Source organism: Kryptolebias marmoratus, linkage group LG13 (assembly GCF_001649575.2).
Source record: "Kryptolebias marmoratus isolate JLee-2015 linkage group LG13, ASM164957v2, whole genome shotgun sequence".
Lineage (NCBI taxonomy): Eukaryota > Metazoa > Chordata > Actinopteri > Cyprinodontiformes > Rivulidae > Kryptolebias > Kryptolebias marmoratus.
In genome coordinates this window covers 19263672-19282244 of record NC_051442.1, presented here as the reverse complement: position 1 = coordinate 19282244, position 18573 = coordinate 19263672, and the positions used below count along the sequence as shown (strand labels likewise).

The window sequence follows — 18573 nt, the reverse complement described above, 5'->3', positions numbered from 1 at the left end:
CCAAAATCACCACGGCAACCAGTGACTCAGCAGATTATGAGTCACTGGATCTTCTATTGTTCAGCAGGACCTTTTTCTTTATGTTCTTTAATCAGGAAATCTGAGTTACTTTGTCGTGATTACGTCTTTTCAGTTTCTGAGAACTAAATAAAAACCTCAGCAGAATCAAGTATTTAAAGGGGGTGGAGGGGGGGGGGACTTCAAGGGCAAACAGAGACAGGTTTTAAAATCAAGTTTGATACTCTTCAGAACACGAACCTGGCTCGGTTCTAGCTTAGGCTGATACAAAAGGAAGTCCTCATGGATGCCTGCTGGTATTTCAGGCAGCGGCTGTGTTGTAAACTTTCAACTTTCCTTCAGAAATACACTGAATCGGACTGGATTCGCCTCCAATTATAATGAGACTGAACCTGACTGTTATAATTAACGGATTAAATTTAACTGCATGTGTTCACATTTGTTTACTTTGCTTTGTATAGCACTCTGGGATGACTTTAGTTGAAAATAGGAGCTATCTAAATAAAACTGAGTTGAACTGGAATAGATTTCCTCTAATTTATCATCCTGATAAAAAGAGACAAAACAACGCGGAGCTGTAGTAAAACCTCACATGCCGATGACTTTATTTATAGGTGGGAACAAAAAGCTGTTAAATACTGAAAGGTCAAACTAAAGCATAATTAAACTGAAAGTCAGGCCTGATTTCTGTTCATCTTGCTTGAACCTCGCTTGGTGGTAACTTCCTGAAGCCTCGTGTTTCTAAATCTTTTATTTCACAACGAAACTGTGGCTCAGGTTAGGTTTTATTTTTTTTTAATTCTATATTTGACATGAGTATGACTAAATGTTGGTCAAACTACAGCATGCGATTAATGAGGCAGGATGTGACATACCGCTTTAGCTCAACATGGGGAAGTGTTTCAGGAAACTTCGGTGACTGCGGTCCTGCTTTTATTCTGACCAGCAGCCACTTTCTTAAACGTTTCCATGCGTCAGACGTAAAAAGCCGCGCACGTTTGCTCGGGTTTCTCACCAGCAGCAGGGCATCCAGTTGGTTGATGTAGATCTCCTCGCTGGCCAAGAAACCAGACAGCACCAGTTTCTTCATCTCCAGCCCCTTCTCGAAGTCTCCCTGCAGGATGACACCATGCACATTTATAAACTTACAGCAGAAAGCTCAGACGACAAACAAAACCTTTCCCAACACACGTATTTCCAGGAATTTGCCAACACCACATCAGAGTACCATGACTCAAGCTCATTTCCTGAGTGATGCTACTGCAGTTACCACATCAGGTAAACATCATACACACACACACACACACACATCCATAGGGCACAAGAGTGTGTTTCACTTCTGCTCTGTGAATATTCACTAGTCTGAAAACATCCAAACAGCTCGTTTCCTCTGTGGAAAGGATTACTCCGCCTGCTTCTGTGCAGTTCTTGTAATGTGACGTTATTGTTAAAGTCGCCACCATAACCACGGTTTGCAAACAGAAAGGGGATAATAAGATGTGATCGCACACTTCTATCTATATCTGGCAGAAGTGTACTGGCTTATAAAAATAAAAGTAAAACAAATAGACGCACTTTCTATTGTTTTGTTTTTTGTTTTTTCAGATTATTATGAAAAGAAAGGCTGAGTTCAAAACTCAAACTCATACTATTAAAGGGGGAAAAACTCCTAAAAAACTGTCGGTATCAGAAAAAGAGTATTTTAAATGTGTTTTTGGTACATCTGAATATGGAAACATTGCATTTGCTTTAAAAGAATAAAAATAAAAGTAACACAATAAAGTCAATTTCAGCAGCCTGAAGCAAAAGCAGTTTCTTAAGGTAGAATTGCCAGAAAAATCCTCCCTCGTCATTTTAATGGGATCCAAATCTGGTCTTTCACTTTGCCGATTTATAACCCCCACTTTCTTTCCTTTAAACTGCTCTTCAGGCAGAGTGCTGAGGATCATTGCTCTGTTTAAACAAGTTATGGGTCTGAAGGCCTAAATTCATCTTTAAGCACGCAGGAAGACCAAACTGGAGACCTCATTTTGCATTAAAACCGTCAGAATATAAGCAGAATCTGCAGGCAGTCAGCTCCAGATTACAATATATATATATATTTTAGGTTAAAATCTACTGGAAAATAAATCAAACATCTGATCAACCTTAAACACTCTAGACCTTACACCTATTCTTGTTAACACTTCTCTATTCCTGCACCTGACTTGTTTTTAATTTGGAGTGCCAACACATAAGCATTGGAGCACCGCTATTACTTATCATTTATCATTAGGAATAGTGTCTTATGACTTTTGGTAGCAGAACAAAATACGGTGTAGATAAAATTAACAAATACTGTGGACAATTTCCACATACACACAATGGGATTTTAGCTAAATGAGTGAGAAAACCATCTATAGCGTTCTTTGGAGCTCCATAACTCGAATATAGTTCACAATAAGAGTGTCACCCAAAGCTTAAACAGGTCACAGAAAGTTGGATTTTACATGACAGAACTGGTATTTTAATATCTTTAACAGGTTCTACACAGTCACACTTTTTAATATGAGGATTTTTGCAACTTTTACCACAAAATGTTAAAGCGATCGTGTCACATACTGCATGTCTTTATCCGTCTAAACTTTTCAAGTTTTCTGCAAACTCTTTCCCCCCCTTCAACAACTTTTACACTACAGTTCACACATCAAAAGGTAAGCATTGCAGCGTGCACGCATCCAAACTCTCGTAGACTTCGCTGTTTTAACTTGTCATATTTCTGACATGAAACACTATAAACACATCCAAATTGTCGCGTGTGATGACCAGACACCTCTGACACTTAAAGGTCAGGAAACGTTTCCGTTTGACGTACAGTTTCTGAACAGTGACAAGTTGCGGGCTTACTTTCTACACTGCTTTTGTTTGCCTGTCTTATTAAGCGTACATGTCGAAGGAAGGAGACCCAGGTGTTACCATGGTGACCCTAAATGATCCACTGGCAGCATTTTCCTTTTGCTCTTGGTTCTCTTTGCACTTCTTCTGCAGTTTATACATCTAAGTGTGGAAATTTTTTCAGCTAAGATTATTACTAGAGCAAGTCCCAAATTACTGTTGGGTTCTAAAGGAAAAAGTTGATGCATGCTGGAATTTAGGGCAGTAGCTATAATGGGACTCTTAAAAAATTTATTACAGACGTTTCCAATTTAATTTTTGTCTTTATATGAGACCAGAGGATATTGGATCCTCATTTGACAAAAGCAGCTCTATCAGAATAAACAAAGCCTATGAATCCGTGTTAGTATGTTACTCTGCATGTGCACAAAATGTCATTAGTTTATAACCCATATGTGATATTATTTGCAGTGGTTTGGTAATACGAAAAAAGTCAGTCAGGGCCCTCTAAACATTTAAAAGAAAAACAAATATGTTCACTTTGACAATCAACCGTCTCCCCTCAGAAAGCATCATGTCAGTCATTCCGTCCTTCATCACTGACGTCCGAGCAGCAGCGAACTTCAGAAGGTGAAAAACCAGCGTCGCTCAGTGTCTGACGCCCTTACAGGAGACCAAAGAGCAGCTACGAGACCAGAAAAGCCGATGAATTATTAACAACCAGATCCTTAAGATGATATTAGCACAACAGCTCTGACAGATAAGATGAGGAGGAAGCCAATCACAGCCGCCGGCACCGCACAGCCTCTGACACTGATATCATCTAAAGGGGAGAACAAAAGGGCCGGAGTTCATAGCAAGCTTTAATATTTACAGACGTATTAGGCATTTTTTAATTCCTGAATATGCTGTTCAAAATACTGTGGGTCAAATTTAGGAGTTTATATTGCCTAATGAATACAAAAAAATCTGATTATGATCATATTGAAGCTTGACGTGTTTTCTAGCAGTTTTGCCACTGACAGCAGTTTTTTTTTTATGAGTATCAAGTGAATTAAAAAAAACTGTGGGAAAGTTTCAAGATAGGAAACTGTTCCAGTTTCCACCTTCTGTCAGGCTACTTTAGCTTCGTTTTCCTGGAAAGTGACCACGTCGACACATAAAACCTCCAACATCAAGCTCACCACGAGAAGTTAAAAGATACGTCTCAGAAATGCAAATCATGTTCTATACAAGCCACTTTAAACACCATATAGAACATTTACAGACCGCTGAGGTTTGTGCAATAGCATTTTTATGGTCTGAGATAGGATCTCCAAGGTGCCCTGACCTCCGAACAACTGCTCAGCTCACCATTTCAGAGACAAAAATGTCATAGAAAGTTGTTGAAAAGAAGAAGAAAAAAAAAAAAAGGCAGGACGGAGAATATTTTCCTCCTGCTGTACAAAGAGCTACTGTGGGACACGATGAGGAGTACAGGAGTGGTGAGAGGAGTTTTTTTTTTTTTCCACACTGAGCTGCTCCTTGACAGAAAGCCCTCCATGTTTTTTCTTTCCTATTGCGCCCTCTGTTCTCGTTGTGTGTGATAACAGAGCTGATATCTGAAGTGACAGAGAGCAGAGCGAGGCAGCACACGCTCTGTCAGCTCATCTGCTGGGAGGAGACAGAAGTTAGCCCGACAGGCAGAAATCAGAAGTATTCACACCGCAGCGGAGTGAAGACACATGCAGCAGCAGCCTCATCGGGCCACGCTGACACACACACACACACACACACACATTGATGGCTGTCACAAACACTTTCACAGCACAGACGATTCAGAAGCACACGGAGCAGCATAGTGAGGCCACGTCAAGCCAAGAATCCAAATAAGACTTTGTGTTTTCCTATCAATAAACCGGCTCTGAAGGCTTGTTGGAGTTTATAGTAAAGTGTGTGTGTGTGTGTGTGTTTCCTGCATCCAGCCATCCCGCCTCACCTTGAACTGACTATAAATCGGAGTGATGGGATCCAGCTCCCCATCTCCGTACTCAAGCACCTCCTCTTCTTCCTCCAGCACCTTGTCCAAGTAGCACAGCACCTTCTCCTCGTCCTCCTCCATGGTTCCTGCTTCTTCTTCGTTTCCTGTCCGTCACCACCTCCTCTCCCCCTTTTTCTGCTTTCAAACTGCCCCGTTCAGGGCCTGCCGGGACACATCAGGGCTTTCCCTTCAGAGCGAGTCGTCCGGTCACCGACAGTGAGAGAAAGAGGAGACCGCCCCGCCTGCGCCACCCCACCCCCTTCCTCTGCTGGGCTTCCTGGTGTTTGTGCACGCTCTACATGTGTGTGCGTGCGTGTAACTGTTCGGTCGATGAGGTCCGCCCCTCCCCTCTCAACAAACACTATCCAGCCACTTCCTTGATGGCTGCACGGGGCTGTTTCTTTCTGAGCGACAGTGGGAGAGTCCGCCGGCTTCATTCTCTCTATTTCTTCTTTATTTGCGTCTTCCGCTCACTTCGGTCAAAAGCCACTTCCTAATCGCGCACACAGGTTCTGCCTTTCTCATGCTGCAGGCGCCGTGTCTTTTCTCAGGCCATTGTCTCTCCTTATTGATCTGCTGAGAGCTGCGCACGTTGAGCTGGGGCTGCTAATGCGCGCATGGTTCTAATTACAGGTCTCAAAGTTCAGCGGTTTCAAAAGCAACGCGAGGGCGGAAAAGCTTGAAAAGGAGAACACGTGTGCACCACGACAGGCAGGAAAATAAGCCAACCTGGATAGTTAAAAAAATAAGTAAATAGGACTTAAGATATTATGATTCAGCTTTGTGTTTGGGTATAGTTTAGACCTTTAAAGAGCTACTTCACAACAATCGCCCTCCTCAGCAGCACCCTTCTTGATTTCACTTACACAGTTCACTGCCTGTCTGAGGAAAAGATTTCACATCTCCACCATGTAGTGTGGTTTGTTAATGCAGACTAATTGTGTTAAAATCCAAGTCTACATCACATCCATCGAGCTTACTTCACAGAACAAAGATCTGCAGCAGACCTGTGTAGAGAGATTCCTGCCTGCGGCTTGCTCTGCATTTCCAGGTCAAACCGTCGCTCTGAGGAGGAACGACCGTTAATGCAGCGGAGGAAACCTCAGGAGAGAGGGAAAACAGTGAAACTAAATCAAAAGAAAAATCCTACGATCTGTTTTTATTTTTGAGCTGAATAAAAAAAAACAAAAAAACGCAACATCTTATTTAAGCATTTGAAGATTAAAGTCCAAGCGTTCCTGGACAGGATGAATATCGCCCGCCGCCTTTAAATGACTGCGATCATCTTACGATTAGAAATGACAGAGTTGAAGCTGTTCGGGTTGAAACTTTTCCACATCGTTCTGTTTAATCTCAGAGTACGTTCTGAGGATGAAACGGCTTACTATCGCGTCAACTTTTAGCTCAATACGTCTATAATTGACAGCGTTATGGCCGTTTTTGGGTTGGATGAGGTTAATTAGATGTGGCAGCCATTTTGAATCAAGTAAGATGAACAGCCATTTATTACTTTCACATTGACTGACTAACACTGAGATGCTGCTCAGTCTGTCGCACTCGGAGTCTGTGTTGGGAATGACTCTCAGCTACTACCACACCAGCTATTTTTTGTGTCTGCTAAGGTCAATTAGCTGTGGCGGCCATCTTGAATTGAGGCGACTCCAAAGAGTCACTCAGTTGTAGCTCGGTTGAAATCTGCCCAGGGGGTTCTTGAGACAGTTTGCTAACGCAGCAGACAAACAAACAAACACAGGAAAAAGCATAATCACACGTTTGTGTTCAGCAGCGCGCCATAATAAACTAGATGAAATTAGTTTTTCACATCTATGTGCACACGTTTGTGTGCGGAACAGAAGAATGTTGACATGAAGGCCTCAGTGTCTGTGAGTGGCTGCAAACTCGGCAGAAAGAGAGGTCAACTTTAACAGGAGCGTGTGAAGCTGAAACGTCAGGAGGGAAATCTTGACAACCAGCTGCTACTCTGACTGAATTTTGATTTAAATCACCAGCAATGGTTTTAAGACAACAGACTAATGAAACTTTTATTCTGAGCTTTTTTTTTTTTTTTTTTTTTTTCAAATTTAACATTCAGAAACCAAATAAATTACCTGAGGGAGCCCAAACATTTACACACTACTGTACCACAGAGACACAATCAGCAGAAAAAACTGAGGCTTCATGCAGGCAGAGGGAATAAAAAGTACTCGAGTCATCCCTTTAAGCCTAAAAACTAAAAAATTGTCAATAATAAATGTATTTTCTTTTATTTTTTGCTCAAAGATTTAAGAAAGTGTTGTTATGACTTAAATTAAAACAGAAATTGTGGATTGAGTTCAAAGAATGAGATTAATTTTCAGCTTCAAATCACACCTGAAAACCTGCATCTGAATTACCTGCGTTTCATTTATTTCGCTGTCTTCATTACTACTTTTGATTTCTTATTTTTGGAGAAATGATAAATAAAAAATAAAAGAAATAAGGAGATGCCCTGCATTTCTTTTTATTTCTGCATTAATACATAATTCTCATTAAGGTGACTCATCTCTAATACAAGCACTGAACTATTCTTTTCACTTGGTTTTCCACATATGAAAACGTCTCCTCTGTTCCTGCTGCTGCCCGCCACTAGATGGAGACACAGTTATTTACAAAACCTGACCTTGGCTCAGAGAAGACTTGCTATGAATAACTCTGAATAATAAGCTTAATAATTCATAAATTACTGCTATTAAAAGCAGATCAATGATCAAGGCCGGAGTGTATTTATAACATAATGATTAAACAGTAAAAAAATGTGTTCAAATATAGATAAGAAAAAAAGCCCATGAGGGGAATAGAAGGCAGATTTAAAGTGCAAATACAGATTGATGTTTAGGAAATTCATAATGTAAAAAAAAAAACAAATAACAAAAAGAGAATTTCCGTTTAGTTTGGACGTGAAAACAAACACCATTCTTTAGTTTTGAAGGCATCAGTAAGGCAGAAATGCCTGTTTTCACCCCATGGTTGAAAAATGTTGAGCTTCACGTTATTTAGCGTCCTGAAATGACTCTGAATTGGTGCTGCTGGTGGTGGGGGTGTATGAGGTCCCAGTGCACCCAATCCCATCAACAATCCAAACACATAATTACAGCCCTAAGCATGAATATCACCCTGCTGACCTCTGACCAGGCGACAGGATCCCCAGGCACTCAGACACACAGATAGACACAACCAGAAAAACTAAATCCCCTCAAAGGCAGAACTATACTCCTCCTTACAAACCGCTGTGAGAAAACACACACAATAATCCCCATCCCTTCCTCAAGTCCAACTGAAGATGTAAAGATAAGAGAGCATCCTCTTATCGAGTGACAGATGATGATCGATGGGTGTTAACGGGTCACAGTGAACACAGACCCAGACATGGACTCTTCTTCCACAGACTGGCAGATTGCTGGTGGCATCACAGCCCATCTGGTTCCCGCTGCTTTCAATGCACCACCTGCAGAGCGCCAAAGGCACTCCCGCTACTGAAGCCAAACGCTAACAATTACAGAGGGTCAAGATCTGGGGGCTACAAGAGCTGTCAGCTGATCACAGCTCCCGGAGTGAAACGATCCGAGTTCATGAGGTCAAGCTGCTACAGGAAACGGGCCTCAAGAGAACCTGTGAGCAATCATAACGTGCACAGTTTTAGAACATTGCTAAAAACAATTTGATGTCCAACACACAGCTGATCAGTCAGTCATCGGTTTGGTACGAGACAAAGACGCAAATGCCAGATGCTATTTTTTCCCCCCCAATTTATTTTAAATAAACAATGACCCTCCCCCAAAACAGAGAGGAAAAACAGACCACCTTTGCCAGTGGGGAGGCTGTAAGGGAACAGAAAGTTCAGGATTTGTCAATTATTGTCAGTTATTAATGACAAAATAATACCAGATTTGTCATCTGGTCCTTTAAAAATAAAAAGCCGTATTGTACTGTGCCGTTAATCCAACCTGAACTGTGAAAAGATTGATAAACTCCAAAACTGAAAGGTGTCTTTCTTTTAAGAAAATGGTACCATAAAGGAGGGATTGTTTCAGTTCATTTTGTCTAAACTTAATGCAAAATAGAAGACAATACAGATCATTGAGACCATGAAACTCCTCCACACTGCAGGCCTTAAATCTCCAGTGTTTCATTTAAACTCTTGCTTTGTTTTGGTGTACTTTAAATAGTATCTTCCTGTACTCCTTTTCTGTTGTGACAGTTGGCAAAAATCAACAAAAACCAAAAAATGCATCAGAACTACAAATCCCAGAATGCAGCCAGCACACTGCCTTGCCTGGGTTCAGAGCAGCTCCTCTACAGCCTCGGGCTGTAGGACAGAGTGAAATTTAAGCTACGTAATAAAAAATAGACAAGCCAAAAGCAAACTTTACAAACAGGTGGGAGGCAGAGTCTATGCTCATTAATATTCAGACCAAACCTGTGTGGCCACAAATGAAGAATATGACAACAAACGTAAGGATCTGAGCTGACCGAAAACAGGCTCCTGTTAAAACTACTTCTAATCTAAAAGTTAAAAACAGCCTGGTTTTTTAGAGAGGGAGGGTTCACCAAAGGGTGCAGAATTTAAAAAGTGTTTAAAGGTGTGTGCCGAAAAAAAAAAAAAAAAGAAAAAGCAATGGCCAAGTTGAGGTAGTGCAGAGGAGGTATTCTAAGTTTGGAAACATTTTTTAGTTTATGAGATAACAGGACAAGCTCAAGTATTTAGACCAACAATAGTTCTTAGTCATTAAAATGATAAATCATCATGCAGGAGTTCTTTTAAAGGAAATAAATATAAATTATGTTTATTATTCAGTAAGCTGCTTACTCTGACTTTAAAAAGGTTAAGGTCCTACTTCTGTGGGAATAATCTGACATAATACATATGGAAAACACTGGAACCATCTTCTTTTTCAATAAACATTGATAGTTTGGTGTTTGACTCGAACTACCTTTTTAATTTTGACCCTCCATCTAAAAGGTTTAACAGCCCTGCTCTAAAGCCAGTCTGTGTATTTTCTACTTGTAGAATATGGCTGTGAAACAAAACAAAAGAGTTCAATAGTAAGAAAACAGTCGACTCTTAGTACTTAGTAAAACAAATTCTGAAAGTGTTTAGCATCTCATAGGATTCTCAACCTGTAAGACATTTAGTCATGACCAAATGATCGTTGAAAACTATTAAAGGTCATAAAACCGCCCGAGTTTATCCTAATCTTACCTGTCAATTGCCGTAACGTTTTACAATCCGCTTGTATCAACCTTAAAAGGTCACGCTGAAGGATTTAAAGTCATGACAACGTGAAAAAGGAGTTGTGCTCGTCCACACTGGTTGGTGGATGGCTCAGACTGTGCTTCAGGATGAAGCTGGGATGAAAAACAGTTAGCAACCTTATCTGATGTTGGAGGTAAAACTGGGTTAATGAGATGGATGGATACAAAGGTTTTTGCATAAAAACAGGAACTGCTCTCGTGAGGTGGTGAATACTGGACTTTCCAGCACTCACCCCAACAGTCCTGGAAACAACATGTAAACAAATTATTATTGGCATATTTCTGGTTAGCTGGTAATGTTTTATTACATCATTACATGCTGTGTAATATATTCACAGAGGTATAGAAGAACAGACATCAGGCCAGTGATTTATGATCCTCATACGTCTCCTTCTCCTACATGTCATATAAGTTAGGCAGAAGAACGAAGATTATATCTTATATCTGTGTGTGTTCTTACCCCAGCCAGTAGGCTGACTGCTGGTGTGGGGGAGAGTCTGTCCGGCTCCTGAGAAGCACACAGCTGGGGCGACATGGTGGGCGATTCATCTATATATGGCAGCGTCTCGGAGCCGTCATGGGACTTCCCATCTTCTGCGGCTTCTCCCTCGCAGCCATCTGTGTAGTTAAAGTCTGGAGGACACGATGGGAGGTACAGGAGGAGGAGGAGGAAGGGGGAGAAAGATGGGAGAAGGTTAGACATCCACCACAAAAAAAAACAAAAGAAATCGGCCAAGAGAGCCACAAGCATGGCTTATCAAAAGAACCACGATGAGGTTAGGGACTAAAAGCCCGAGTTTGACTTCAAGTAAATGTAGGCTGACATGTTTTTTTTGCAGAGAGGAGAGGCGTGTTTGTGATGGGCATCACTCGGTACCTGCTGCCTACTATGATAAAAAGCAGATAAGCAGAAAAAAGGTTTAACCAGATGTACAGAAGCTAGTAGCTTTCCTCCTTATTGCTACGGCCTCTATTGGACAAATCCTGTTTACAGTAGAAAAAAAACAATGTTGTGTGAAGGTTTAAATAAAAAAAAAAAAAAGGAAACCAAAACTGAATATGTGGGAGTTGCGTGGGTGTTTGTGTGAAAATTTGCCTCCGTACATGAGCTCGACAGGGCGGGTGTGTTTGTGCGAAGGATATCAGACAGCTCTAATGAGGAACAGATGAGAACTAATAGAAAAAGCAGGGCTCAAACCCCACAGGGACGGCAAACATCATCAGGCTAATGTTGAGTGCCTACACTTTACTGACATCCAGCACAAACCACGGTCATTGAACCACCCACCTGTCAATCAAAATAAATAAATAAATAAACAGAAAAAAGCTGTGTATTGGTATGTAGGTGAACCATGAAGTGGCGTAGTTACCATATGGTTTATTGGCATCTGTCACATAAATGAATGATAAATGCAGCGCATGCAAAAAGTGCTGATTACCTTGATAAGTGTGACACATTGGGGTGAAAGTCACCTCTAAATGTGTTGTGATAACTCCATACATATCTGTGCTTCTCACAAACTTGTGAACATGTATTTTACTCTTTGACTCCTATAAACACCATCTGACCTCACGTCAGGCTCAGTCAGGTTGCCGAAACATAAACACTGAAGAACCCTATTGTTTGTCTGAGACAACATTTCTACTCTGCTCTTCTGTCTGCTTGCTTTATTAAGAGTGCAGTCAGAGAGTGACAGACACAGGTTTGTGGTTACCATGGTGATACTAATGAGCCACTGGCAGCAGCTTTGACATTACATTTGATCTTGGTAAACCCCTAATCACTGCTGGGTTTATAGAAGAAAGTTTCTGCATGTTGGAATTTGGGACAGTAGATGCTTTGGCACCCTTCAAAATTTCTTCAGAAATTTGTAGTTTCCTATAGCTTTATCTGTAGAGATAAAGCATCTAAAATATTCGCTTCATTTTACTGCTGCCAACAATGTGGACTACAGCTCCAATATCCTGTCAGATTATTTTTGATGCTCTGAACCTTGACTATAAACTGGAAGGATGAACAGACAAAGCAGAAAGCCTTATAGTACACAGTTAACTCAGCAAAACATTCAAGGTCTGCTCCTTTTTTTTTAGCAGACACCCATTATTTCTCTCTATTTGCAGCAACATCAATAGGCTACAGGCCTCATTCAGAAATATAGCACCGACTGTGCTGAGCAGAAACCCAATCAATCGCAGACAACACAGCCAAGCTGTGCAGATAAAACAGAGAAAGTAGGACGAAGATGCAGTAAACTGTGCTTCTGTGGTGGCTTAACTCATCAGAGCTCTCATGCTTTTGCCTATTTAATATTTGCTGTGCATGCAAGAGATGCTTAGCTGGTAATGCGTGTCATTAAGGCCATTTAGTGTTTGTGTGAATCACTCTGGCGGTAATTTCTCTTGTGAGTGGTCATTATTGCAACTCATCATATCTGACGAGCTACATTAATGCAAGCCGCGCAGAGGGAAAGACAAAAAGAAACTAATTCTGACAGTATTTTCCTCACTTAGATTAGCTGCTGACAGAGGGAGGGTCAGGGGCATGGAATCCAAATGGGCCATGTTCAGGATCTCTATTGCAGATGTGGCTTCCCAGAAATGTGACCTGAAAGTTATTAGTGTCTGTTGCGGCGGGAAAACTCGAGGACCCGCTGATGGACACCAGCGGTGATGGAGGCCGTCAAGCTGAAGGAGGAGGTCTTTAGGGCTTGGTTGTCCTTGAAGACTCCTGAAGCAGCTGACAGGTACGGGTGGCCGGAAAGACTGTGGCTTCAGTGGTTGTGGATGTAAAAACGCGGGCATGGGAGGAATTCAGAGAGGCTATGGCAAAGGACTTTCGGTTGGCCTCAAGGAGGTTCTGGCAAACCTTTTGATGACTCAGAAAGTGAAAGCGGCCAACGTCTCAGACCACGCTTGGTCTGAGTGGGGAACTCAACCGGAAACGGGTGAAACGCTCCCTTTGGGTCGGGAATGTGTCTCTGCCTCACGAGGAGGAGTTAAAGTCTCTGGGAGTCTTGTTCACGAGTGATGGTAGGATGGAGAGAGAGATGGATCGATGGATTGGGGTCTCGTTCGCGTTATTGAGGATGTTGCTTCGATCGGTCATGGCGAAGAAAGAGTTGAGTCAAAAGGCAAAACCCTTGATTTACTGGTCCATCTACATTTCAACCCTCACCTGTGGTCATGAGGTTTGGATCATGACCAAAAGAAGGAGATCCTGGATACAAGCGACTGAAATAAGCTTCTGTCATAGGGTGGCCGGGCTCAGCCTTAGAGATAAGGTGAGGAGTTTGGTCATGTTGCCTTTGTGACCTGACCACAGATGGATGGATGTTTAATAGCAACTTCTACACCATAAGGAGCAGACAACAATACAAATAATCTGTAGTAACATTTGTTTCATTAAGTTCCCTCAGAAAAACCACACCGTTCAATGATTTATTTGTTGATTCATGAGTAATTTAATTTCACAACAGCTTCTACTGTAGGGAGATTCTGGAAATGCCATGAACAAGCATCACACAGATTAATCTTTAATCAGATGTCGGTAAACTGCTGTGTGAATTTTACAGACATCTGATTGCAAAACAAACTAATACACCAGAAATGCACTGTAATTCCGTTTTCATGAACCCCAAACCTGACAGATTATTCACCTGATTGCTTCGAGGGTTGAAATTTAAACAAGCATCACATTTGTTTTGTCCATTTCCAGTTGAGCAGTCAATTAGAAACAGGAAATCAAAAATTTTCAACTTAAGGCTGTAGAAAAGATTTCTTTAAGATGGAATACTAGATCATTTAATTCTGTGAACGTGATGAAAATTTGTTGTTAATATAAAAAAAGCCAACTAAATAGAGTTCTGATTGCCCATTTTTAAGGGAACGGTGAATCCAGGATTGGAAACAGGAAACAAACAGAAGTGAATTCAGACTCATAAATGTAAGCTCTCAAGCATCGAAAAAGTTGATCTTTTAAACTGTATGTCCCATTTAATACAGTTTTTGTCCTGATCAATCTAAATACAGTCAAGATGTCAATCTGGTGGGAGCTTTGTATTAAAAATATATGTTAATTCAGCCACTAGATGATGTCAGTTCAGACCAAATTTCTTGTAAAAACAGTCATTTAAGAAAGTAGCTTTAATAGTCCAGCTTTTTTAAGAGAGATGCCTTTTGTGTTGCACTTCCTGTTTTTAATCACGCTTCACTGGTGCACACATGCCTGGTGAATGAAACAATCGTTTTATTGCATGTTTGTCAGTGCTCTGAATTATCACGCCCCAACAGTGTCTCAGTCACTGACTGTGAAGGCTACCGTTAGTGAGAAAGAGATTAGTTCTACAGAGTCTACATAAGCAGTATATGGAGCTGCTTTTTTTCCTAAATGAAGGCTGCCCTGCATCAATATGTGTTGATATCTTTCTAGATCTGAGGTTCACAGAAATAGAGAATATCACTTCCTCTTAGTGAGGCTTTACAACCTTTATATCATTATATATGTTACAGTCACCAAACAACATAGCCAATTAAAAAAAAAGCTGAAGCAGAAGTTGCCCCGGTTTTATTGTCTGATCAAGCATCAGCTGGTTGCATGCGGATCTTACTGTTTTTATTGTTTTTATGAAATCCTGTCACAGTCCAGTTTGTCTGCAGACAAAACCTGGGCTGGCTCGATCAACCTGATAATTCCTCAAGCGTGACAAATTCAAAAATCAATGCAGCACCATCCAGAGGAGAGGATTCTGCAGTCCTGACCTGTCGATAAGTCCCCTTAAACACAGTCATCCAACAGGATTAAAATGGGGACGAGATCAACGAGGCATCTGATTGAGTGGGACCGTGTCCGGTCCAAAGGGCTGCCACGAACTACCAGCGTTGTGCCGGTTAAAACTTGTAACATTTGTAAGATTATGCTCATGCTCACACGCTTACAGAAGAAAAAACGCAAAGACGTGACTCACCATTTGTGGAGAAAAGAGTGCGAACGGTACATACAGCTTCAAAGAAGAAAGCCATAAGTGCCCTGGCTTGTAACCGAGTGCTGCTCCTTTAAAACACTTTTCAGGGCTGAATACTTCCACTGTTTCAGACGGCACTCATTCAAATGAAGGCAACAATGTTGTATTCAACAGCTGCCCCAGCTTAGGAGGAAGCAACAAACACACATGCAGTAAGAGCAGCTCCTGCATGGAAGTCAGAAAATGTGTTGGGAGTGGAAGGTTTTTTTTTGTTGTTTTTTTTAAAATATACTCTTGGAATTTGCCAAGCCCCTTCTAAGCTAAACAGCAGCTATCCTGATCTGCTTTATAGGTTAAATAAAAAACAACAACAACACTTGTTTAGGTGTGTGTGTGAATGCCTCTCTGCCTAGTTTCCATCTTCCCACTGTTTTGGTCTTCTTCAGGCATGTCAGGTTAATTGGACACTCTAAATTGTCCCTAGGTGTGAGTGAATGGTTCTCTGTATTGTTCATCTTTATGTAGTCCTTTGATGGACTGGCAATCTGTCCAAGGAGTACCCCACCTCTCACCCGATTACCATAGGAGAAAGAAGACGGATGAATGGATCCAATCTGTTGTCAGAAAGCGTGATGGGAAAACGTCCTGAGGCTGGTTTCTAAAGTTAAAGTTAATAAATGGACAGTAACTATTCAGAATCAGTTCAAAATAGGATATGCAGAATAAAATGAAAAATTAAACAAATAAGAAATAAAGCATTATCTCAAAAGGAGTAAATGGTTCACTCAGAGATAATGTAAGAAGCTGTGAACCAAGTTCTGCAGTTTCAGCCCAACTTATCCAAGTTTCGCTTCTTCGAGTGCAAAGTTTGACTAATTAAGCTTAATAAACTTCACCTTTCTGAACTAACCGACTGACCCAGTAGTCCTAAACACACGTAATTCCCGCAGTGCCACCTAAGGTTCGGGCAGAGCTGACAGGAACTACTGGATCATCAGCTGGACAGAGGTTGAATAAACCCGTCACTGCAGATCACAAAGGTACGAGGACGATCTAACAACATGAACACAGCCTGGCTACCCAACAGAGGCAGAAAGCTGGACACGTTTCATTAAGACAGAGAGTTAAAAGGAGTTTTTGTCCAAACAGATAAAGACTGACAGTAACAAGGACTGCGGCGGGACTAACTGTAGTCCTAAAGCACCTAATATTGACGGAGGTCGGACGAGACGTCGATGGATCATTCTGCATGTTTGACTCTGCTAACGTCACGACTGGACGCCAAAGCAGGCATTTTACAAACTGCTGCAAACACTTTGGAACAATTGTGATCCCAGAAACAGCTTTAAACTAAGATATTTATATAGAAATAATTCAACTTTGATCTAAAAGCATCTGGCGTTTAAAAAAGATTTTAAAAAAACAGACCTGGAACATTTGTTATTTCAGTGCAGCCATGTTTGATGCTGAAAAATATTAACATGATTGGGGTTTTTATTTTAATTTTGAAACTTCAAAATTTGGCATTTACTATCAGAAATACAAAAGTAGTCATTTTATGAGACTCTTTTGGTCCATTTATAAACAAAATCTAAAAGAGGTAGACAAATGTCATCCAAGATCAGAAATGCTCCGCGGTGTTTCCAGCTACTCTGCAAATCAAACACATTATGTCTGTTTTGTGTGACGTTGCTCTTCGTTCCTCTGTTTCTGCACTCCATTAGATGTTTTGGGAAATCCGGCTGGCCGTGAGAAAAACTCCGTGTTAGTCGCACCACAGATACACACTCCACACAATTATTCCTTCGCTGCTCCCTGAGCCGAAGGAGTCAGATCAATGAGATTACTGTTATTAAGGAACGGACTGCAGCGGAAAACCTTTTAAACCGGGTAAATACACACATAGCACTCTGAGCTGCGTTTAAGGATTTGCTCACTTCGGCCGCCGCGTCCGTGTGTAACAGGGTTTAAATCTGCTCAACGGAGACAAACATCGCAGCAGTGTTGATGCAGATCATTCTCACATGTGATTGGGAGGAAATGAGGAACAGCAGGAGCCAAGTGAGAGTAATTCAACTAATTAGAGAAATGAATACAAAAACAGCCAGTGTTCATTATCAGAAAAAACATAAAAATCCACATTTCCTATTTATCCAGACGACACTTGTTTTTATGTGCTGAAGGATTCTGAAAAATTACATCTTTTTAAATTAGGTAAACAATTTTCTCTTTTCAACAAAAAAGAAAAAAAAAAAAAAAAAAAAAATTCCCATCTTCATCCTCCCAGAGTTTATCAAATTCAATTCGGTTTTGTCTGTATTGCACCAATTCAAAGCAAAAGTCTTTTTGTGGCTTTTTACAAAGTAAAATTAAACTTGTTACCATTTAAATGCAGTTCATTTTAATCCGAATGTAAATTAATTTAATTTAATGTAGTTTTAATTATTCAAGCCACGTCATTATAATTCACAACAGTTCAAATGAATCCAATTACAAGTCAATGCAGTATAATGTAGTGTAACGGTAATTATGAGAAGCCAGTTTGTAAAAATTGGTCTAATTAGGGAAACCAACGAACTGAACTGTGTTCTTAGTCTGATTAAAAATAAACTAAACAGGAAGAAACTTCAATCTGAAGACTTTTTCAAACCAGACACTTTTTGCACCTCTTATCACCTCTTATCTTATAACATTTTCTTTATGATAAAAATTTGAGATTTTGTTTTAAATGATCTCAAAAGTCAAGATTTATACACTTCAATTTTGGATTTCTGTGTGGACTCAAAACACAGAGCTTTTGAGAAATAATAATGTAGCAGCTTTTTTTTCCCCACATATACCGACTATTACTTTGTGAACAACAACAAAGCAGTTTTTTTATTTTATTTTACTGCAGCTGTCGTGCTTTGTTCTGATCTTGTCATGAAACTTTGATACTAATTCAGCACACAATCAAAGAGAAAGAAAGAAACAGTTTGTGGAGAATCTTTAGCCAAACTAAGAAGGTTCATTTGGGGGATTATAAAATTCTGGGAATTTTCAAAGTTGGAAACGTTCCATGGGAAATCATGGGAATTTATGGGAATCAACCTGAAGGGTAAAATATCCAAGGGTGGAGTTTCACAGAGACTTTAAATAAGGTTGGGGAAAATATATTATTTTAGTATAATCTTGACTAAAACAACCAGATTTCTTGCAAATATACTTGAGTATATCTATGCTATTCCTCAATCACATGAACACAAAACACCACTCACGGCAGAGACCACGCCCTCTGGATGCGCCATCAAGTGCACAGATGAATTCCACACCCATCGGTGCCGCACCTTTTGAGCCCAGAGCACAAAACTATTTAAGCCGCACATTTTAAACCCGAGGGCTGCACAAAGTGAAGTAAACTCCGATGAT

At 40.6% G+C, this 18573-nt stretch overlaps 1 protein-coding gene across 4 annotated transcripts in view; it reads right to left on the bottom strand.

Annotated features, from left to right (window-relative positions):
• The window catches only part of abr (ABR activator of RhoGEF and GTPase), a 133635-nt gene that overhangs the window by 67879 nt on the left and 47183 nt on the right, over positions 1 to 18573 (bottom strand). For 2 of the 4 annotated variants that reach the window (XM_017412599.3, XM_017412600.3), the window contains exons 2-3: positions 10665 to 10837; positions 1034 to 1132 (exon numbers count right to left, since the gene is read on the bottom strand). In XM_017412599.3, coding sequence (XP_017268088.1) covers positions 1034 to 1132; positions 10665 to 10837 — 272 coding nt within the window. Of the gene's footprint in view, positions 1 to 1033; positions 1133 to 4870; positions 5129 to 10664; positions 10838 to 15168; positions 15239 to 18573 lie in introns of those variants that run through there. The other 2 variants (XM_037979210.1, XM_017412602.3) reach the window with 2 other exon arrangements.